At 42.9% G+C, this 24414-nt stretch overlaps 1 protein-coding gene across 1 annotated transcript; it reads right to left on the reverse strand.

Annotated features, from left to right (window-relative positions):
* Window positions 1–5320: 5320 nt before the first annotated feature.
* Window positions 5321–23772, reverse strand: LOC134440959 (solute carrier family 22 member 7-like). Its single transcript, XM_063191123.1, has 11 exons — window positions 22949–23772; window positions 22748–22851; window positions 22501–22655; window positions 20807–20975; window positions 19515–19635; window positions 18030–18139; window positions 17084–17298; window positions 9202–9310; window positions 7671–7770; window positions 7083–7217; window positions 5321–6308 (listed from the first exon to the last, which is right to left on the reverse strand). Exons 1-11 carry the CDS (start codon window positions 23330–23332, stop codon window positions 6303–6305), a joined length of 1608 nt encoding a protein of 535 aa, XP_063047193.1. The 5' UTR covers window positions 23333–23772; the 3' UTR covers window positions 5321–6302.
* Window positions 23773–24414: the final 642 nt, after the last annotated feature.

The raw sequence follows: 24414 nt of genomic DNA on the forward strand, positions 1-24414 counted from the left end.
TTACATGTTACTCTGACCAAAGGGTCAAATTGACACAATTTTTGAGTGGGACCAAATGTTATCTGAAAGTGAGTTTAAAATCTTTCAGAGATATATTAACACTTTTTTACTGTGTACCAACAAAACACATGCTGGCCTTCTTCCCGTCGGTCGATACCAATTTAGTTACCGAAAGAAGGAAATGAATTAAAGAATGTTAACTGTAGCTTGACCAAACCATCCCTAACCCAATAAGTGAGTGTGAGAGTTGATGGGTCACACCTTTCCAGAGACAAAAGACTTCTCTGATGTCGAGTTAAACTTAAAACCGGACTGACGGCAGAATGTCCTGTAGCAATCAATCAAAAATTAATCTGAATGTATTTATGTTGCACAGTATCAAAGTAAAGTGCTTTTAAATACACATACACATTCCCATACCCACACAACCACTTGGCAGCTCTGGAGGCTGGCAAGAATGGGCCAATTGTCTGGGGTTCAAGAGAAAGTGCTCACAGAGAGAGACCAAGAGAGAGAGAGAGAGAGAGAGAGAGAGAGAGAGAGAGAGAGAGAGAGAGAGAGAGAGAGAGAGAGAGAATACTCATTCGTGTTGATCCTGATCTCTATGTGCTGAATGAACACTGAGACATTGACTGTGTATCTGATTGGCAGTGTGTATTAGACTATTGATTATTTTAATGCAACATTTTGGTTGATGGTGTGTGTGATGTATGTGACTTTATTTGCAGGTCATCCTATTTTTGATGTAAAAATCAAGCTAATTAGTATGCCAATATTTGAATATCATGTTGAAGCTAACTTCCTGGTGAAGGTTTCTAGCCAAAAGACATCAAAATGTTTTTTTTTAATCATGCTTTGCCCATAAAATGCAGGCATTTCAAGTTCACACAGTAGTATATGAGTGGCATTTAACTTTACTTAGGGCCCAAATCTCCCTAGGCCAAATAGGGTGGCCCCTACCAGTTACTGTTAGAAAGCAATCTAGCTCCCTTCTTACGCAGTCAGTGATAATGGCAATATCAAATGTCAAAAACAATATCTGTGTGACTGACTGCACCTATGAAATGTGAGCCCATTTTGCGTCAAAGCAAGTCATTCATAGCTGGGCTGAACTTGGGCGTTAAAATAGCTTAAATATCTGTCATGATCAGTATTGTAATACACTGTACATGGCATGTGTGATACTTTGACCCTGTTCACGTTTGCCAAAGTCAAACATACCAAGACAATGTGAAGAAGTAATCCAACTAGGATTTATAGGGATTTCTGATTTTATTTTGATATTATATATTGTTAAATAGGCATTGTCTAAATGAAGGTATTGCATGCATTTAATGTACTAAACAGTTAAGAGTACAAATCCAACCCCAAAAGCTGACAAATGCATAATAGTCTCAAATTTCAATTACAACAAATATCCCATATATCTGTGAAAACATTATGCTACACCAATGGATAGTTATTTAACCTCTTGCTGATTTAGTTGGGTTGCCTATTAGTAAAGACACGATGAGTCTATAATTTTAATGGTAGGTGAATTACAGGTATAACACGGACACACAACTTATCAAAAAGAAAATAACGAAGAATATTAAAGAATATTAATAATTCATATTTCACAGGAAATGAGTAATCAGGAAATAAGTATTTCCAGCACTTCCATTCAATTTGTTATCTAAATTAAAGGCACCTGTAAATAGTGGCATGCATTAAAAAACACATTGAATCCGTAATCAATCCATAGTATCAGTACCCCCTTAATGCGCGCCGTACCTCCGGTGGTATGCTGTAATAGTCATGGAAATGTAACTACCATAGCACTACAATAGACACAGCACAGGCCCTTTAGTAATGCACCATGACTCGGTCATTACCATAATGGTAGCAATACATTTATAAAGCCGCTTCTTAAGGGGTTAATTCATCAGACTCCACTCTCAAACATGGGGAAGATCAAAGAGCTGTCAAAGGGTGTCAGAAGGAATAAATGGTCTACAAATCACTAATAACTTATTTCTATCAGTGTATAGTGTCCTATCCTCAAACAGATACACCATATCACTAAGATTATTGGAGAATTATAGCTTTTTTTTTCTTCTCATTTCTGTGTGTTTGTTTGTCTGCCATAAATGACAGCCAGAAGTGGCACTAGTACGTGCACAAGGGTTCACCTGTCTATCCAGAATGTTTTTACTGGCACGTGTGAACAGTTTTGTGTTCACGTGCATGATTGACTGTTGCTGTAGCAACAGACCTGGGTGGAGTGGGTGGACCAGGAGGATGCAGGCGATGTACATAACTCTTATCGTTTGTCTTTTGTGTAAGTTGAAGAGCAATGTTCATTATTTTTATCGTTTGTCTTTTGTTTAAGTTAAAAAGCAAGCTCACTAATTACCGGCTTGCTCGAGTGCGTTTGGGGTGGGAGATGATGACAGGGAGCTTGGCTGACGGCGAACGAGGTCTTCTTTCTTTAGACATAAAGGAGTGTGAATGTGAGGAAGAGAACGTCAAGGTGCTTGAGGTTCATCTTACCATGCAGTCCGGCAGGAAGCCACATCACTTCAACCATTTAAAATAAATAACGCACAATGACTATGACTATTAACAATGGAATGCGCGCATCTCGCGGAACCAGTTGAACCATGGGTGTGTAAGGGGAATGAACATGATGCAGTCAGATGTCAGTCACACCTGGATTGGGTGCGTCATGCGAGGGATAACCCACACGTACACACCGAGCTAAAGCCCTATAACTCTCTCTCTCTCTCTCTCTCTCTCTCTCTCTCTCTCTGCATTACAGTATGATTATAATCATCCCAAAGAATTTGTCATGTGATACGGTGAGACTTTTACAACATTTGGCAGCAAGCATAATGTTATGTCATAGAAAAAAAAATCAATATAGCCTATATGAAAGCATTACTCTTAAAATACAACTGATGAGTTTTTGTTCTTATTTCATTTTATCCTTTACCCTTCAAACCTTGGCCTACACATGCACATGCACACTTGCTCCCATAGGTGTTGTGAAATGAAGAATATATGGCCATAACAGGTACCAGAACATGATATATCACAAGTTGTCCAACAATAAATCTGCAATGCAAACATACATCATGATATAGAAAATGACCAAGGCCTTGAACTCAAACCTGGTCCACGCGGGCATACAAGCCCATTCATGATAAGGTCCCTCAGAGCTGCAGCACAGCACCTTCATGACCTGGAATTTTACATAGAATTTGGTTTACTGGTTAAGACCCTTCCCCACATACATATCTGCTTCTTTTCAGCACTTTTCAACCCAAAAGCAATCTTTGCCTTTTGGTTCAAGTTCACACCCCCGTGTGACATTGATGTTAAAGTTGTCAGACAGATGTAAAACACATGAAGGGAAAACAAGCTCAGCCTGTCTGCCTTACCATGGGAAAGGAGTCTGCAAACCATTAAATCATATGAGGCAGCCATACAGTATGCAGGGTAGATACACTATGGCAGTGGTTCTTAACCTGGGGTGCCGGCACCCCCTGGGGGTGCGTCAGAGATTTCAGGGGGTGCACGGAATTGTGTTTGTGTTGAGGTTGTGACCAAAATTTAGCTTGAGAACATTATAATTGGGCAAAATCACACAAAAAAACATGTTTTGGTCCCTATGCAAAGGAATTGAGGTATTGCTAAATGTCTCAAACAGGAAGCCTCATCTCTTAAATCATTTTTAGTGCTTGTTCACACACAGAAGTTTGTGTTGGGGGTGCGCGGCTTGTCTTGGGCACATGTAAGGGGGTGCTCGAAGGAAAAAAGGTTAAGAACCACTGGTCTATGGTATATACACTATACTATCCCTAGATGGCATGCTGTACACACCTTGCCTATACAGAGAGGAGTCAGGCTCGGCTTGACAAAACTTTGTAATCATTTCTTGCAGAGCTGCAGTAATAACACAAAGTTGACAAAGATAACTAAAGGTCACTTAAATCCTATTGATTATGCCCTTTAAGATCTGGGCTCAAATCGATTACTGTATCTTTTTTCTTTACAGACAGATTTCAAAAGCACTCACACACACATACACAGAGACAGACAAAAGCACACAGGGACAGACAGACACAAGGACAGACAGACACATGCACACACACACGCACGCACGCACGCATGCACACACACACACTTTACAGCATATTTTATACATTGCTGACACAGAATTTTCTATTTCTTTTTTTCTTTACAGACAAAATTCAGATGTTCACACACATATTCTTTGTTCACACAGACAAAAACACACACATACAGAGACAAACACAGTCAGACACTCACACGTGTGCGCACACACACGCACACACTTTACACACGCACACACACACACACACACGCACACACTTTACACACACACACGCACGCGCGCACACACTCTCACACACACACACACACACACACACACACACACACACACACACACACACACACACACACACACACACACACACACACACACACACACACACACACACACACACACAAACACACACACACACACACACAGCATGCCAACAGGACAACAGCAATTCCCAAGTGTGAAATGGAAGCTTGTCTTGCCCTGAAGCTTAAAGTCACCAATAGCTCGTACAGCTAAAGGCATAGTTTTAAGTTAAAATACGTTTAATTTCATTTCATTTATTGCTTATTTGACAGGGACAGTGCACAACATCAAATTGAGCCAGATAATAGCCATAATGCTAATTTTAATCTGTAGTCCCTGGACAGGAATTGGTGTTAAAGGAACAGACCACCATTTTTTGATTTTCACATATTTAGACTTAGACATAGACTTATGTTTATTGAACCCACAAGGGGAAACTTAGGGTAACGGCTGCCGCATCTGCGGCGCCCCAAAAAGCTGTGCAGTATTTCCCAGCATTATTCATGAATATGCATATCATTTTCTTCTCAGTGTTTTCAGTACCGGTACTTAGATTTATTGGATCAAAATGTTTAGCATAGTTTAGCATAATCACTTGAAGTAACTGGTATCTTTAGCATCTTTAGTTTTTTTTCATGTGGATTTTCCATGACAATGCCAAAGACTCATTCGGCTCAAAATTTGAAAGCATGATTCAGGGAGCATGAAACACCCTTTTTACACATGGATTAGAGACCTCAACCTCAGTAAGAGTCTTTGGAATATGCTGGAGAAGGCTTTGCACAGCACAGCACACAGACTTGACCCTCATACAAGATCTTGCTGAACTTAATGCAACACTGGAAAAAAGAAATCCAGACACTGCTGAAGTTTGTTGAAACAATCTTTAAGCCACACCCGTGGCGTTGTAAAGCTGAAGGTGATCCATCAACACATTAGTGTTTGAGACATTTTTTTGGTGGAGACTTTTTTGCGTGCATGTGACAATATTTTTGTGCTAGTGGAAAATTCCATTACCGTACTGTATAAGGTGACTTTAAGTATGTACAGTTTATTAGCACATTTCATGCAGCAAGATCATTCAATGTGCTTTACAAACAAAGAAAAATATAAACAAAATAAACAAGCAAAACAGAGTATAGCATAATTAAAATATGCTATATATTATTATTATTAATGTTTTACTTGTAATGCAAGACACTGAGAACTGTCTCACCACATCTTGTTTTGACCAAAAGATTATGTTTTTGCAAAGAAAGAAACAGGGCCATTAAAGGCAGTACACACAATGTGTCATTTATTGAATGTAATCGAGCAAAAATCAACAGCACATCAAAGTGTGAAAAGATAACCCTACTAATCTATCATGTGCTGACATATCCACTGTGAGTCAGTATATGGCAGGTATGGCAGGCATACTCCAGCGTTTTCTGTGAGGAAATGTATGGTAATCTAGTTCTGAAACACGGTAACACCCTGCAATGTTATCCCATTATTTTGGTGAGGATACGCAAGTAGGATTATCTTGTCAGACTCCTTTGGAATGTGCAGCTGTTGTTGTTGTTGTTGTTTTGCCTCCATTACATTTCAAAAGTACATGTCAGTGAAGCAAATAATAGGTCAGATCTTACGAAACATAGAGGAAATTGTCAGATTATTGAGAGGTTGGAACAAAAGAAGCTGGGCGCAACATTGACGTTAGGCGTAACACACCAAGGGCGTAACATTGAACTAACACTGCAATTAGTAGAGCACATGCTACAAAGGTTCATCCAATGGACAAATCAGTCATTGCGGGGGTAGTTGAGTGTAGTATGGCTGTACATTTATTGAAGATTATTCACAAGTTGTTCCTTTCATCTTTGGAACTGGAAATACAACGGTGTCACATCTAAAAAAGAATTCATGAAGGAAAAGTAAGTACTTCTGTAAAATTGTGTAACATTACCACTACAGATGGGGAAAAAACTTGTTTCATTGGGTGGGGGAGACGACAGCAAAGATTTTCAACATGATTACCAAGATGAATCATACCACGTGTCACCAATGCAACAAAGCAGTATCAAGTCCAGTCTGCTAAATTGAGGTGGCTGTTCATTGAACACCATTTATTCTCCTAATCTGTCTCAGACGGTGCACTTGTGCACTTCGGCCACTATGTTTCAGTGTGTAATTAATATGCCATACACTTAAGTGCACTTAAGTGCACAAGTGCACCATTTGAGATCCAGCACTAGTCACCAAAAGGAGCTAGCCTGGGAAAGTCCATGCCGCTTTTCACGATCGGTCCAATCTGAAAGACAGCATGGAGTCCACCCTCATCAGGGGTACCAGATCATGATCCCTCTGTTTCTCCAATCAGAGAGCAGGGAGGAGTGAAAAGGCAATGACTGCAGTTTGTTGGAATAAATAAAACTGACACGATTGGCTATGGTGACTTATGCCAAATGGTACACATTCGAAACACTCAGTAAACATCCGTCGTCAATCGTAAACCACACACCCCCTACGGGATTTCCAGTAGACAGGTCCCCAGACCTTATCTCACTTGTGATCAGGTCTGGTGAAAAAAAAGGCAATAAAGGAACATGGTTGCCATAGGATCGCAGCTTTGAACCGTTACATCATGTGAATTACGGAAAAACTCCTTATGAAGTGTCTCTACCTTTTCATTAGTCTCTGACACGAGTACCTTGGGTCTTTCAATGTCTTCAATGGTCTCTGGTAGGCACTTGCCCCGGGTCTCTGGCAGGAAATTGGCAATCAGACTGGTCAGAATGGCAATAGAGCACAAGACCACCTATAGGATAGAATGCCTTTTACTGTCCAGTTGTCATATACACCATATTCAATCCTTCTTTGTTTCAGGCCCAGGGGAATCACACACACACACACACATATATATATATATATATATAATGATAACACAGTAAAAAAAGATAAAAAATCAATCAATAAATAAATAATTAAAAACAGACGAACAATAAGAGAAAAGAAAAAAGCACACAGATAGTTCACTGTCCCAAATACAGGCATGTACACCATACACATTTACAGTGCAGTTACAGTTACAGTGCATTTCAGTGCAGACAGTAAAGGGATACTATACAACACATTGGACTACTTACAGAAATATTAATAAAAAATATAAAAAGGAGGGGAATATTTACATTACAGTACAGAAGAATAGAATACAAATTAAAGTGTAAAAGAGAGCACGCACACACGCACAAACACACAAACACACACAGACCTGAGGAAGACTGCCCCAGATATCATCCAGGAGCAGGATCAAGGGAGCTACTGCCACTCCCAGTCGAGCCATGGAGGAGTTGTAGCCCATCCCGTTTTGCCTGTTAAATGATGGAGTGGATAAATATCAAATCTTTGTTATGATTTTAAGCACACTTATCCAGGTAAGACACGCTGTTATAAATGTGTTGTTACCAGACTGGCAATGAGGTAGTAGTGCATTACTAAAGACCCTGTGTTATGTCATTGTATTGTAGTACTATGGTAGTTAACTTTCAATTACTATTACAGCGTGCTACTGGAGGTACGGCGTGCATTAAGAGGATAAAAAGGCAATGTGAACATCAACACTGGAAAGGAAAGCACATCACATCTCTTGTGATATGGCACCAATATCAGCACACTTTAAGTGAAAAAATGAAGAAAAAAACTCAATTGTACAGACGGTGTCACACTCAGGCTTGGAGGCCAAATCTGGCACATGGTGTCATTTTTTCATTGATTCCAAATGTGTATAACAACTTGCAAACACTGTCCATTAATATACTGTACAGTATAGTATGACTTTGGCATTACATTTTGAGAGTCACTCACAGGAATTGCTAGTGGGCCCAGGCCAGCGTAACAGCACATACAGTTATCATCTCTGTTAGAGACTATGAGCAGGCAGATTTAAACTTCTATATGCAAAACTTCCGTCCTTCTTTTTTGAATTTTATTACATCACCTTAGGCCTGCATTTAGCTGAGGTAACGCACTTACAGGGTATTAAGTACAGTCCCTGGAGCAATGTGACGCTTTGCTAAATGGTATTTCAGCCATGGCTTGAGGTGTAGGGAGGGGTAAAGCTCTCGGTACGTTTGCTGCGAGACGCAAAGTAACCGACTGCACATGCTTGCTTTAAAAGCAGTAGACCAACACGCAAAATTGTAATTTCGGACAAGCTCAAGACGGTGTTGAAAAGTTGCCATCATCGTCGTTTTCTCCAGAAGCACTCGCATGGAACTGCGCAGTCTTTCTTACGATCACCCACAGCGAGTTTGAAGATATCACACCTAACGCACTTGTTTGGTTGCAGTACCTAACGCGCATACAATTTACATGAACTGCGCAAGTTAACGCGCTCATGCACAAATCATGCCCGCGCACGTGTATCCTACAGCAAGCATACCCAGTGGTGTAGTCTACTTATCCATGGTGGGTATACTGTATATTTGAGCATTTTTTGAAGTGGGTATACTGTATATATTTGTGCTATTCAAAACAATGGATCAATCAATTTTAAGTGAGTATACTGAAATCCCTGAAATTTAGAAGTGGGTATACTCTGTATACCCGCGTTCTACGTAGACTACACCACTGAGCATACCGTGGGCCTAAGGGTGGGATTCGAACTTGCAACCGTCTGATCTTAAGACCACCTCCTTTAACCATTAGGCCATGGCTGCCTCCAACTCCATCCAAGATTATGATTTTGGCCTACTTTGAATTTGACAACCCTGGTGTATGGCATCAAGTGCCTTCTTGCTCACCTGATTACTGTAGGAAACAGCTCTGAAGAGTAGAGAACCACGGTGCAAAAAGACACGCCAGAGAAACCTTTAGCCAGAGTTGCTACTATGGTCCGTACTGCTGCATGAGCTAAAGAAAATGTTGGGAAAATATGCTTTTTATGAGTCATCTAAAAACTCAGACATACATAAAATGTGCAAATGTATTCAGTCATTGAAAAATTGCATTAAGACCTAACGGGTCTAAAAAATGTAACAGAATTGACAGAATTGAGAATTGAGGTTGTGTTGTGTTACAGGTTGTGCTGTACAGATAATGCACCCAGTCTTGAAGCGATACCATACCTTTTCTGGAAGTAAGCTCATTTTACATTTCCCTGTTAAAGGTACCGTCGCCCAGCAGTCTTAGAGCAGTTGTTGAGCACTCAGGAAGACACAAACACGTTCTCAGATGATGGGTTGTTTATTTTTCTTGAAACCCAAAGAAGGCCATGAGGCATCACTCAAACAAAAAAGTAGACAATAACTAAACTACAAAGGAAAGGACTTTAAAAAACATGTACAAACAAAAATGGTATGATAACCAAAACAAAAAAAGATAATGACTAAATGCAGTCAAGAGGCGGAAAATGAACAAAGCTAACATCAGCCAATCAAGTCCAAAATCTCTGGGCGAGAGCTCAAGACACATGTCTTACCATCAGCAGCCCTCCCCACAGACTGAAACAGTCACCATTTGAACCCCTTGGTCACGTGACAGGAATTGGAACATACCAACCTGAACTGACATAGCAGGGGTGCCTGAGGTGAATTAAACTATTAATGCTTCAAACAGCCTAAACATAATCATGAAAACATGAAATAAATACATAAGTGTTTTAAAACACAACTGCTGACATTCGGCCATGCAAATATAAACATTACAGCCTAATAATACATTTTAAAATAATCAGACAGTCCACTTCCTGTAAACTGGAGGAAGTGAGGACTTTTATTCTGAACTTGAAGCAGTCTAGACTCTTTTAGATGACGGACCAGGTGCTACAGAGATGGTAAGATGAAACTGTTTGGTCTTGCACATAAATGGTTTTAAATGTATAACTTAATAAACTCTTTTTTACTTTGTGTGGTCATTTTAACTAAAGACAAAATCAGGTTGAAGTTATGAAATGTTTTAACTGGAAGAGGTTGCAAAAATGGTGATGCTAGCATTTGTAACTCACAGTAGTGTTTGTTTTAACGCGCGCTTAGAACACTACAAGAGAATAATGGCAGAAGCAAGTGGTAAATGAAATGGCGTGGAGAGCCTAATGCAAACTCCAAACATAATTAGAAAACAATGAAGGCAAACAATTGTCCAGAGTGCACATAAAATGTTCATGGCAAGAGTCTCAATCATTAGCAGCACCTGGCTGCAGTGACGGTGCATGGTTGCCCCGTCACACACCCCCCTCCTTAAGACGGAGCGCCCATGTCATGGCGCGAGGAAGGTTGCTATACACCGACCTTACCAGGTCGATACTGCCCAGCAAACTTGAAAGGCTGCAAAGACAAATGCCAGCAGCCGATGCTTGAAATGAAGCCCATCGTGCGATGGATGAATCACACCCACCTCCAGTGGGCCCTGGACCTCTTGCTTCAGTGCGTTGATCAGGCGCGCTGGAACTTGGGTCACAGTCTGCTGGATGGGGTGTCGAGTGGGTCGTCTTCGACGGGAGACATTCTTAGTGCCTTCCGTCCACATGGAAGATGAGGAGTCATGGTCAAGCCCGAGGTTGGTAGTGTTGAGGGAGCTTTGCAAGTCGGCTTGTCGGTCTTGATCCGTTGGCGGTTGAGGAGTGGAGACATCTAGTGGAGGCATCTGGAGGAGCACATCTTCAGCTGACGAGGGGTGGGAGGTAGAGGGATTCAGTCTCTGCAATTCTTCCACCGGCTGGTTCACCGACAGTGCACTTGCTTCATCCCCATTCACCAACCGCTGTAGCTGGAGAAATTGGTGCTTCCGACACTTCCGTCTGTGATCTTCTCGCTGAACGTCCATGTCCAGCTGCTCCTGCTGTCTATGCTGCACCTCAAGGACCGACTTCACCCGCAGCTCCAGACGATCCGTCCGGTCATCAGGCACTGCAAAGGATGCCCTTGACGTCGTCTCATGCTTCGGTTTGGCTCCCGGGTCTTTCGCCGCTTCCCCAGGAGATGGCGCAACACCATCTTGAGAGTTCATGCTTCACTGAGTGCTTGCTCACTTGACACTGGTTTCCTTTTCCGCTGCCACCAAATGTTAAAGGTACCGTCGCCCAGCAGTCTTAGAGCAGTTGTTGAGCACTCAGGAAGACACAAACACGTTCTCAGATGATGGGTTGTTTATTTTTCTTGAAACCCAAAGAAGGCCATGAGGCATCACTCAAACAAAAAAGTAGACAATAACTAAACTACAAAGGAAAGGACTTTAAAAAACATGTACAAACAAAAATGGTATGATAACCAAAACAAAAAAAGATAATGACTAAATGCAGTCAAGAGGTGGAAATGAACAAAGCTAACATCAGCAAACGAAATCAAATCAGATACCTCTGGGTGAGAGCTCAAGACACATGTCTTATCATCAGCAGCTCTCCCAACAGAATGAAACAATCACCATTTGAACCCCTTGGTCACGTGACAGGAATTGGAACATACCAACCTGAACTGACATAGCAGGGGTGCCTGAGGTGAATTAAACTATTAATGCTTCAAACAGCCTAAACATAATCATGAAAACATGAAATAAATACATAAGTGTTTTAAAACACAACTGCTGACATTCGGCCATGCAAATATAAACATTACAGCCTAATAATACATTTTAAAATAATCAGACAGTCCACTTCCTGTAAACTGGAGGAAGTGAGGACTTTTATTCTGAACTTGAAGCAGTCTAGACTCTTTTAGATGACGGACCAGGTGCTACAGAGATGGTAAGATGAAACTGTTTGGTCTTGCACATAAATGGTTTTAAATGTATAACTTAATAAACTCTTTTTTACTTTGTGTGGTCATTTTAACTAAAGACAAAATCAGGTTGAAGTTATGAAATGTTTTAACTGGAAGAGGTTGCAAAAATGGTGATGCTAGCATTTGTAACTCACAGTAGTGTTTGTTTTAACGCGCGCTTAGAACACTACAAGAGAATAATGGCAGAAGCAAGTGGTAAATGAAATGGCGTGGAGAGCCTAATGCAAACTCCAAACATAATTAGAAAACAATGAAGGCAAACAATTGTCCAGAGTGCACATAAAATGTTCATGGCAAGAGTCTCAATAATTAGCAGCACCTGGCTGCAGTGACGGTGCATGGTTGCCCCGTCACATTTCCCCTTGAGGTAAATTATTGAGTTTTGCCTTTCTCCTGAACCTCCAGCAAAGTAAATTCTTGAGGTAAATTATTGAGTTTTGCCTTTCTCCTGAACCTCCAACTGTGATTGGAGTCCAGCAAAGTAAATTCTACTTCCATTACAGCATATACGTATATAATTGAATCTTATGGCTCCAGCTAACAGCTTAATTTCGACACACTGCCACTCCAATGACCTGCCATCCTGACAGTAGTTGATTCCGTCATTCTGAAGCCTCTAATTTACCCGCACTTTGTCTGCCTTGTGCTAGACAAACTACCAATGCTTTCAAACTAAACCCACATGTTACAACCCAAAAAGTAATAACTGCCAATAACGTAATAACTGCCAATAATGTAATAATTTGGGCCCATTTGAAACGTAATAAAGCCAATAACGTATTAACTTGCCAATAACGTAATAACACTTCCCTACCCATAACGTAATAACATTCTGCCAATAACGTAATAAGGTATTACGTTATTGGTAGGTTATTACGTTATTGGCCTTACACTAAAAAAAAAACTTTGATAATGTAATAACAATGCCAATAATGTAATAACCTGCCAGTAACGTAATCATTTGGGTCCATTTGAAACATAATATAGATTTGAGGACCTGATCGGGCCTCCATCGGTACCGACCCTTGCTCCGTGCCTTGGAGCAACTGCTCAGGATGTGCTCCAACGTCCCTGTCTTGGAGCATAGGGTGCATGCAGGTGTTTCCACTTTGCCCCAGGTGTAAAGGTTCGATGGGCTTGGCAACACATCATAAACACCTTGGATCAAGAACTTGATCCTCTGTGGGTTCCACTGCCAGATGTCCTTCCAGGTGATGCGCTGCTCCGTTGCCTGCTCCCACTTCATCCAGGCTCCTTGCTGCTTCATGGCCACTGCTCTGCTGGTTTGCTCCTCCTCCACCGAAGCTCACACCTCCTCCTGTACCAGCCTCTGCCACTCCCTTCCAGTGGCAGACTCGTACTTGGTAGATGTTAACATCCCAAGCCCTGTTCTACCTTGTGCCACTGTGCCAAGGATGGCCTTGTGCTTAAGCCACGACTCCGCCTGCTGGACTGCATCGGCTGCCCTCCACTTCCTCCCCTTCCTCACCACGATTCCTGCGCCTGACACTTTGGAGTCCCTGGATCCTGTGTAATGCAGGTGTTCCCGTGTCCGTGACACGATAAGCTCCTCCCTGACTGAACTGAAGGGGAGCCTGAGCTTGTTGTTGTTCCCATACAGCCCGATGTTGCTTAAGCTGCGTGGCAGTCCCAGCCATCTGCGCAGATAGCTGCTCACCCTCTGCTCAAAGCCTTCTACCACAGTCATGGATACTTCGTAGATGAGGAGAGGCCAGAGGATTCCACATTGGTACACGCAGGCCTTGAATCTACCTGGGATCCCAGGCTTATCCACCGCTTTTAGCCATCTGTCCAAGCCAGCACTGGTTGCCTTGATGGAGTCTCAGTCATTCAGGCTGCAATTGAAGACCTTCCCTAGGCTCTTCATTGGTTTCTCAGTGAAACGGAATTTGTCTGAGACCTTCCGTTCCGTAGAACCAAGGACCTGTACTTTGCTGGTTTGAAGCACATGCGTGGCCAAGCCATGATCCTCCCCAACCCCTGAAGAATCCATCTGGCTCCTGGTATGGTTGTAGTCGTCACTGTGAGGTCATCCATGAAGGCTCTGATGGGGGGTTGCGTTACTCCAGACTTGCTAAGCGGACCTCTGCATTCTGTTTCAGCTCCCTTGGCCAGCATATTCATCAGCAGTGCAAAGAGGGTCACTGATATGGTGCAACCAGTGATTATGCCCATTTCCAGCTGGTGCCAGTCAGATGTCAGCAGGCCAGATGAAACTCTCAAGCTGAACTTGCTGTAGTAGACCAGGATGAGGCTTCTCACCTTCTGGGGTATGTGATGTTTCTCCAGTGCGACCTCCCCCAGCTTATGGGGTATGGAACCATACACGTTGGTGAGATGCAGCCACAGCACAGCCAGGTCACCTCTGCCCTCTTTCGGTTCCCTGATGAGCTGGGTTACCACGCCTGTGTGTTCCAGGCAACCGAGGACTCCAGGTATCCCTCCCTTTTGCACAGATGTGTCGATGTAATTGTTGCTCAGCAGGAAGTTAGAGAGTCTCTTGGCCACGATGCTGAACAAGATTTTGCTCTCCACACTTAGCAAGGAGATTATCCGAAATTGGTCGATGTTCTCAGAGTTTTCTTCTTTGGGTATGTACACTCTCTCAGCGTACCTCCACGGCTGTGCAATCTTCCCTCTCCTCCAGATCACCTTCCGGGCCCTCCTATGAAAGCTGGCGTAGCAGTTTCAGGCAGTTCTTATAGACCTTATACTCATGAACGGCCATCCGGGTACTTTGCTCGTAAATGTGCGTCACGCCCCTTTATGGGTGAAAACAAACCGAATGTCTCGTCAACTTGTTTGCTACATCGGCTTGTCTAAATGAACACAGTCCATGCCTCAGCCACGGCTGTTTGGCTCTATTATTTGAACAGTCGGCAACACAACACGTTTTCGGCATGTTGCGTGTGAACAACGCTAGTCTACAGGTCCGTATCTTTCGTTTATTAAACCCCAACATCACCAATTGACTTGCATGGGTTGTTTTCCCCCACAAATAGGCGTAACGCACATGGAAAACGTCATGCCGTTCATGAGTATACGGACCACCGCTTGGGCCTGGTGCTGAGCCTGATCTAGCTGCCCTCACCACTTCCTCCACTTCACTCAGGCTTGGCTCCTTCAGGTTGAAGTCTGAAGTAGGCTCTGGTGGTTCTGGTTGTTCTCTGCTGGAATCACTGTATGTGGCCTTGAGGTGTCTGTTGATCTCCTCCTTTGAGCAGGTGAGGCGGCCCGTCCTCTTTTGGCCAAGCAGCTGCTTGGTCAACTTGAAGGGATTAGCCAGGAAAGCTGCCCTCTCCTGGCTCTCTCTTTCCGCCTCCTCCTGTGGATCTCTGCTCTCTGCAGAGTCAACAGCTGCTTCCTCAGGATTGCTCTCAGGTTTGCTAGGCCAGCTCGCTCAATTTCTCCTGCTGTTTTGTACTGCTTCTTGAGCAGCTTGAGCTCTTCCCTGAGGCGCTGGATCTTCCTTACTCTGTGGCTTGGAGCATAAGCCGATGGTGCTGACTTAGATGCCTCGATCCCAAATCGCTCTGCTGCGATTTTCACTATGAGAGTGGTCATCGTCTTCAGTCTCTGGTCTACAACCCTTGGCGGTCTCCTTCAGAATCTGATCCACGTCCTCATCAAACTGCTTCCTCTCTGTTCTCTTTGAGGACTGGTGCCACTGGATCCTTGGTTGGGCTGAAGGAGCACAGCTCGTTGTTACTGGAGCTTGAAGCCTCTGGGGATCCTGCAAGATGTTGAGAGATGATGTTTCATGGAGGGAGCTTTAGGCAACAGATGGGCTGCTGGCAGCAGGCGATGGTGACACTAGGAGGCTCTGGGCACTGTGGTTTGCCTCCAGGCCTGGCTGTTGCCGTTGTTGTTAATTTGTTTTTCTGAGTCGTCATTCTTGGGTCCGTCCTGATGGGGTGCTCATCCTACCCCTTCTCGGGCACCCCTGAGGGTATTTTTCCTTAGTGGGTTTTGTAGCTTGCTTTGGGTTCTTCCTCGCAGAAGAATTGGTTTGGGCTGCCAACCCTCCTCAACCCGGGTTGCCGTCTCTCTGGCCGTCCTCCGTCTCTCCAGATGTCACCACACTCTTTGTGGTAATCACCCAGTCTCTTCCTGGTTGTCACTGGTTTCCCAGGTTATTTCAGTTTAACAAACATCCCCTGATGCACTGACTTGGACACATCATCAGTGTTGTTTCCTGGAGTCACTGGGTGTTTCGGGTCTCACAACAGACACCATCGACCAGGTGACCCAACCGAGGCTGATCAGACCCCGGCCTGTGTGCAAGTGGCATTCTACTGCCCCCACTTCTCTCCCCTCCTCAGCAAGAGCCATCTGGATGCTCTCTCTGCATCCTCTGCGTTGTTATTCATGGCTCTCTTTCGATTGACAACTGTTATGTCTATTGTGTCATAAGCCTTATTCAGGGAATGGCTGGCAAATCCCCGGCTCCCCACCTCCACTGGCATGCACCTGGTCCTCCAGCCATTTCTGCGACAGTCCTCCACCAGCGCCTGGTAATTCTCCCTCTTTCTCTTCTTTGCCTCCTCCATCCTGTCCTCCCACGGAACTGTTAACACGAGCATGACGAGTTGCCTTGTGGCCTCAGAGACCAGGATGATGTCTGGTGTCAAGTTGGTCTGGGTGATTTGCTGTGGAAGTAAACTAGAAGTAATTTCACCAGAATATCTAAAAATCAGAAGACAGGTAAAACTCAATTTATTAACTGAGAGAGAGAAGTCAGCTTATTTCCTGAAATGGTGCAGAGTCGCTTAAATGGGTTAACCACCCGTTATGTCTGTATACATGATCATTCTCTGGACATATGTAGCATTGTCTTCCCACAGAGAAAATAAAGTACAGGGTTATAATAGAAAGGGTGTATGTATACCTTTGGGAACAAATATATTAATACCAAGACAGACACCCGTCAGAAACAGAGATCCGGCTTCAGTTTTGCGGCGACCAAACTTTTCCAGCAGGTAGTACACCGAAAATTTTGCAGGAAGTTCAGTGGCAGCATATATGAGCTGTGTGAGGTACATGTCTACTCCGAATCCTGTGATGTTAAAACCAATCCCATAGGCCGTTGAAGCAACCCCAAACCTGACATTGGAGGGATTACAAAGAAATGATGTCATAGTCAGTTACATACAGTCACAGGCTTTCTTACAAATATGGATGTGTGGATGATCAGGTTGCAATAACAAAAAAAAATATTTCCCCTTTGGGGATTAGTAAAGTATACTTAAAGTCAAAAGTATTCTACAAGTATGAAACATAAGCTGTTAGCCTGGTGAACCAGCGCCACCCGCTGGACGGCAAAATGTTTTGTCTACGGGTGGGTCTGGCCTCGCATAATGATTCAATGAAGCCAGAATGCCATGAATCTGGCAAACCAATTACAACGCAAATATGTGTTTTGAATCAAAGCGGGCAGGGTTTTGAGGGAAGGTTGTTCTCATCAACAATCTTCGGATGTATTATGCATCGAGGCCAGACTAAATTAAGCTTAGACATCCACATTTAGTCTGGTTTATCAGGCTAATAAGCTGTAGCATATATCATTGCACTTGCAATTGTCACCACCTTTTGCAAGTGTGCATTAATATGAGCATCGCTTTAAAACAGTCCTCACTTTAAGATATGTTTAGGGGGTCTATTACTCAGGGAGTCTCATACTGTATCACGTGAGGCCTGTCAAAATCCAAACTTTTTTAAAATCCAGTTGGGGGACAAAGCATTATACCAATTTCGGTTGTGAATTCATTTTCATACTGTATGTTAACCATCACTTTAACAGACATGTTTAGGTACCCCATTGTCCCATACTGTACCATGTAAAGCCTGTCAACATTGCCAGTCGTCTCATTTTTGGTGTCCTCACTAGATCCAAGTAAGTGTACTTCCTTCCACTCTTCTCAGTCAGTACAATCAAGGCAAGGTTCTTAACAGAAAAGGAACACAAGTATATGGATCAAGCACAAGGCATTGACCCTTGCCTACAAAACCATCACAGGAACGGCCCCAGCTTATCTGAAGGACCTACTAATGCCTTATGTTACTGGAAGAGAACTGCGCTCATCCAGCACAAGCCGTCTGGCTCTGCCATCCAGTCGCTCTAGGTACTCCCAGTCAAGATTGTTCTCCGTTGTGGTACCCAAGTGGTGGAACAGTCTCCCAGAGGCAGCAAGACTAAGCACATCTCTTGCAGCCTTCAAGAAACAACTAAAGACCTTCCTCTTTCGAGATAATCTACTAGACTAATGCTTGAACTGGCCTTGCCCCAGGGCAGACTCCTGATATGATGTTTAGTTTAGTTTGTGAGTGTGTGTTTGTGTGTGTGTGTACTCGTTATTTCCGCTTTATTAAAAAAAAAAAAAAATAACCCCTCTTTGCAATTGCACTTGTTGTTCTGTATATCTCCTGTGCACTTTGTATTTGCTTGTGATGTTGGCTTGATTATGTCCTCTTTTGAAAGTCGCTTTGGTTATAAAGCGTCTGCCAAATGCAATGTAATGTAATGTAATGTAATGTAATGGTGTAGTAATCTGTTGATGCAACTTTACAGCCTTTGAGGCAGCCCATACCGTATTCCTGGAAAGTACTATTCCTGTAGTTCAGTGGTTCCCAAACTTTTCTGCTGGGACCGTCTTTGAAACCTAAAATTATTTTGGGCAGTCATGGGTAAGCAGTTAGGGTGTCAGACAAAGCAGTCGCTGTCCTACAATGAGTTGCCGCTCCTCGAACCGCTCCCTGGGCAACTCCCCGTCTGACACCCCTCCACTTTCGGCTCCGTCCCAAGCAAAAAAAAACGGCCCACCCCTAGAACTGCCCCTGGCCTAAAGGTCACCCGTTCAGTTCCCGACCCGCCAAGTTGGTGAGGGAAGTATTTCATCAGTGCTCTGATTAAACCCTCCTCTATGACTGAGGTAGCCTGAGCATGGTACTGTCCCACTGCACTGCTCCCTTGAGGCGTTGTTTGGGGCGGCCCATTAACACGAGGGATGCATTAGTTCAATTTCATTGTATGCAGTGTGCACTGTGCTCTGTGGAGTGCTTTGTCACAGATGGGCTTTCGCTCACGTTTTCATTTGGAATGAACAGAAATGTACACGTAAATATACTGTTTCTGTGAATACTGCTACTAACCAACTTATGGAATGGTTATATCTTGTGAAAGCATACATTTTTATGGCAAACTACCCCTTCTTTCTGGAAGCCCCCCTGCAGTACCCCCACGATACAACTTGGGGTCCCAGCCCCCAGTTTGGGAAACACCTATGAACTTAGTTTATGAATGGGACATCAGTCACAGCTACCTCAGGTTTAGTGGATGAGGTCGCCTCTCTCTGGTTCATTCTGGCACATTTATGCAAATAATACTGGGCCTTCTCCAGCTGCCCCGTGGCAATTAACCACCTAGCGGATTCTGGAACCCACCTGGCAAAATGGAGATGACAGAAGTGAAAACCACACCTTTTATAACATCATGACACCAGCAAAAAACAAATCAACAAATGTTCTTGATTGCATATAAGGGATGTCAACTAGCAGAGTTGGACAGTCGAACACAATCCTCCCTTCCAAAATCCTCAAACAGTATTGGTAGTGCAAAGCTAGTAGTATCATGATGTACCCTGGGCGAAAAGCCGACTGTTGACTACGTCAATCAGTCTGGCAAAAGCCATGAGGAATCCGTCTCCGTGGAGGGTGGTAGATGGTCTGATCTTATTCTATCACTTAAATTAATTGGATTTCCAAACTCTAATTAAAACCAATATTGTGCTTTGTTAGCATGCTTGTTACGATACATCATCGCAAAAGCATACAAATAACAAAACGAAAGTGTGAATATAGTTACCTTAACCAATCAGTAACGGAGCTCGCGGGTGAGGTCTACATCACCACTCTCAACTGTTTGCTGATTGGCTAAACACTGAGAGAACCGAGCGCGAGGCTTTTGCCAGACGATGTGCGGAGCCAAAATCTTTGGGTGGAGTACATAGGATGGCGTCGCGAGGCTAATCATGATGTGCCTCCCATACGAAACTGGAGCATTGACTGGTAGGTTAGGGACTAAGGTTTCACTGGTGGGATGACCTGGATGGGAGTGAGGTTTAGGGTTGTTGAGTGTAACAGATGCCAATTAGCAGTGTTTGGTGGTAGAACATTAGTAAGCCTCCCTGCCAAAGTCTCAAACATCGGCATCGGTAGCGCCTAGCTATCGGTCTGGGCTGCGTTTCCCAAAAACTCTTAAGTAGTACTTTTAAGCCTAAGTAGTACTTAAGTGTGAGGGGCCTCCTAGGCAATGTATCAAAAATAGGTCTCAAAACATCACTAAAAGTTTATAAATGCACTATTTTACCTCGCACTTGCACTTGCCGCAACCATTTTATTTGCATGTGCGAGAAAAACTATAATATGCAGACCTATAAACGGATTGTATGCATAAAGTTTTAGTGAGGTGGTATTGGCTAGTATAGGAGGCCTCTCATACTTAAGTACAACTTTGGCTTAAGTACTACTTAGGGGAATTTGGGAAACGCAGCCCTGGACGTTTATCTCCTTGGTATCGTACTGTGTCTTGCAATGCACATTATGTGATGCTCACCACCAGGATATTATGGCTGGAATGACTGGACATGTCACAGCAATGGTAAGCCACCTCCAGTCTCTGATGCAATAGGCGATGAGGGGGAAAAGGAGATTCCCAAATGTCCATGATAAGCTGTCCACAACACCAACCAATTTCCTGTGTTCAATGTCGACCCACTCCACAACTGGAACAAGAGCATGTGCAAATTAGAGAATGGATCCACATCAAGCATATGGCTGTTAGCTTCATACTAGACTGTGCTGAGCAGCTACCCTTCCATTACACGACGCTTAGCTGACACTATTAATACATATGTGCATATATATAGCCTTGGCCTGGGGGCCAGGTTTCAATCTCTGATCACTCGTTTTTTTCTCTTTTTTAAATCTTAATTATTTATTATTTTACCAAACAAGCACTACTCAGTTTCATTGTACTTATTACAATGACAAATAAAAGATATTCCATTGTATTCTAATATAGGTATGCCATCATAAGCTCTTTCAGCCATTGTGTTTCTCCCAAACTGGTTCCTTGGGTCTTGGCAGCCTTTCAGCTGTTAGACAGCATTTTATCAGACTATAATTAAAATGGAATTGAAATGAATCACCTCCCTCAATGACTACCAGCCAGTAGCACTCTCCCCTGTGGTGATAAAATGCTTAGAAAACAAAATAGACCTGCACAATTTTCCACATTTGACCCGCAACAGTTATAGGGGTGTAAATAATATAAAAATGTATCGCTATAACGCGATATATTCTGATGATTGAATCGAATCGCATCTTATCGTGGGGCATTCTTAAGTATTGAAAATAATCGAATCGCTGGCCCCTGCCAAATAACTTAATAGAAGTGGAAAAGTAATTGGGAAAAAATCTAATCGAATCGTATCGTATCGTATCGTGGGGCATTCTTAAGTATCCAAAATAATCGAATCGTATCGCATAATAAGATATCGATATTGAATCGTATCGTCATGGAGGCTGTGATTTACACCCCTAAACAGTTAACTGTGGATATGGTAGCCAAGCCATAGCCCCCCATGTTGCGTTGTTCCATCTGGGTAAGCAAGGGAGCTATACCCTCAGCTGCTCTTCATGGACTTTAGCACCATCCCCAACAGACTGATGTACAAATTAACAAGCATTGGTGAAACGCACTCCGCCTGGCTTTGAATTAAGGCACTTTTTAACAGACTATACCCAGCGAGTGAGTACAAGTAGGTCACACCTCTATGACCCTCAGATCAGCATTGGCTCACCCTTTTGGGTGCTATCTTTTTTTTTCTTTTTTTTTTTAAACTTTTTTCAGCATTATTTACAGATTATTATTCATATTGATTTGGCAAACAAGAATGGCTCAGTGTTGTTTTACTGGTAATTACAATGACAAACAAAAGCTATTTCTGTATTTTAAAATACCTCCCTGCCACTTCTGTCAATTCAGCTTCGATACCCTGTGGTGTGTTAGGACTATTTTCTTCATTTTCATGCTTTTTAATGGATGACCCCTGAGGGTACCACAGCAAAAACTGGTGTCAGTTACTGACAAGTCAAGGGTGGTGTGAGAATTGAATTGAATTATTGGCAATAATTTGAGATGAGGATGGAAGGACAGTAGAATACAGTACAGAAATGTGATCTGAAACAAATTGAAGTCCTGAGCTTTGAGACAAAATTGAAATCAAACACGTGAAATTCCCTCACCTAGCACAGAGGAGACAATGACTATGCCAGTGATGCTGAAGCCGGTGAGGAATCGCAGCACAGCAAACATTATGTAGGAGGTAGAGAAGGCACTGATCAGTCCAAAGACCATACCCAACACGTAGGAGCTAAGTAGCATAATCCTCCTTCCATACCTGCAAGACAACAGTTGTCAGTTTTCTGCTTACCCACAAATACGGTTGTAATCATTTGTCATATCTTATTCATGCATTAAATAATACTGTGCCTGTCACTGAGGCTCCCAAAAGTCAAAGCTCCAAACATGACTCCTATGAAGAAAATGGTGGTTGTGGCTTTGTTCAAGCCTTTGTTCTTACACACCAAGTCCCACTGACAAAGAAATGTACCAAGAACAAAAGTTTAAAAACCATACAAAAATAAAACGTTCTAAGTACAGATCAAACATTGAGATATATATTTATTTTACCTCAGAGGCAAGGGTGCTTTTGAAAGTCCTGTTGTCAAACACCCATCCATTCTGGCACGGCTCAGCAGCAGGAAGGTCGGTGGTGTTGTAGGAGTTGGACAGCAGGTGGAACTGGGGCTCGGAGAACATCAGACAGGATGAGGGTTCTCCATCTGCTTCTAATGGGATGCTGACGGCCCGTCTCTGCGCAATAGTGAGATTGGCAAAGGCACCATTGGTGTCCAGGCCACTGATGTCGCAATGATGTGATGGAATAGCTGCTATAAAGTTGGTTAACATGAAATGACAAGGTAAAGTGAAACGGCCAAGAAAGCTAAGCGTCAATATAAGCTTCTGGAATCGTCCGAAACCATTGACTTCCAAAAGAACATCCTCAAACTTCATCCTGCCACCAGAGATGAATATGCCTTCAAGGCTATGGGTTTAGGATTAGTCTTGAGGCAGCTGACAGGTCTTTCAGCGTCGTCTCTCTTCTTAACTCTTTCATTCACTCACTTTCACTCTCTCTGGCAGTTAAATTTTAACCCTGGATTACACCTCATCTTCCCTGTCCAGACAGTGTCTGACAGCCTTCTACTACTTGTCCCTGAGGAGACGAGCCACCATGAAAATAATTACAGATTAGGTTGAAGAAATGTAGGTCAAGAGGCACAGTTTTGACTTCATGAGTAAACTGGTTCATGACAACCTTCTGATAATTTCTGATGAATTCACAGGATCATGCATCGGTGAAAGAGAGTAACATCATCCCTCTGTTAATTAATGTAACCCAGACTGATAGATTCACAGTATCGTGAAAATAATGATGCATAAATGTAGGGGCGCTGATTTGTTCATGAATCCATGTAACATAAGCTTTATTTAAAGACACTAGAGAGCTTCTAAAGACAATTTCTCAGGTTCAATATCCAAGAAAACACACCTATAATGTACATACAGTATACATGGTATACAAGCTTCATTACCCGGTATTTTGTTTAATATGCAGGGGCCCTGAAGTTCATAAGTTCTTTTAAAAATAACAGAATTTGTCATTAGATGAAGGCTCAAAGACTCTTTTTTCCCTAGTGTAGTGAAGCCACCTCTGATCTCCATTGTTTTGTAATCTTTGGTTCAACTTTTATGTCTATTCCTGAGTCAATGATTTATGTTTTTGAATGATTTATTGGCCTATAGGTGCGGGTACAAAGCGTATCAGAAAAGTTTACGCTTGTTTAGGTTGCAAGAAAGGTTGTGCTAAGAAATGTACCTTGGTCTTATCAAAGGTCAGCGTCAGCTCACCACCTCTTTTTCTCACGCATGCTGGTATGGGTAAAAAAAAATGAACCACTGAGCCAGCTCCTTCTACATACTGATTATCTCCCAGAGATGGCTCCAATCGCAGCCTGGTATGGCTCTATCTGCTGGTGCAGTTGAGAATTGCACACCTCTGCACAAGCCACCTCAGCAAAGGTGTGGCTAGGGAT

Source organism: Engraulis encrasicolus, chromosome 24 (genome assembly GCF_034702125.1).
Source record: "Engraulis encrasicolus isolate BLACKSEA-1 chromosome 24, IST_EnEncr_1.0, whole genome shotgun sequence".
Classification (NCBI taxonomy): Eukaryota; Metazoa; Chordata; class Actinopteri; order Clupeiformes; family Engraulidae; genus Engraulis; species Engraulis encrasicolus.

Bases quoted from the DNA above. Each gene is read 5' to 3' on its own strand.
- LOC134440959 (XM_063191123.1), bottom strand. From the start codon at position 23,332: ATGAAGTTTGAGGATGTTCTTTTGGAAGTCAATGGTTTCGGACGATTC. The intron at 22,656-22,747 runs GCACAGTATTAT...GTTGTCTTGCAG, and splicing joins TTTGGGAGCCTCAGTGACAG to GTATGGAAGGAGGATTATGC. The intron at 18,140-19,514 runs GTAGCTGTGACT...TTTTCTGTTAAG, and splicing joins CCTCATCCACTAAACCTGAG to AACCTTGCCTTGATTGTACT.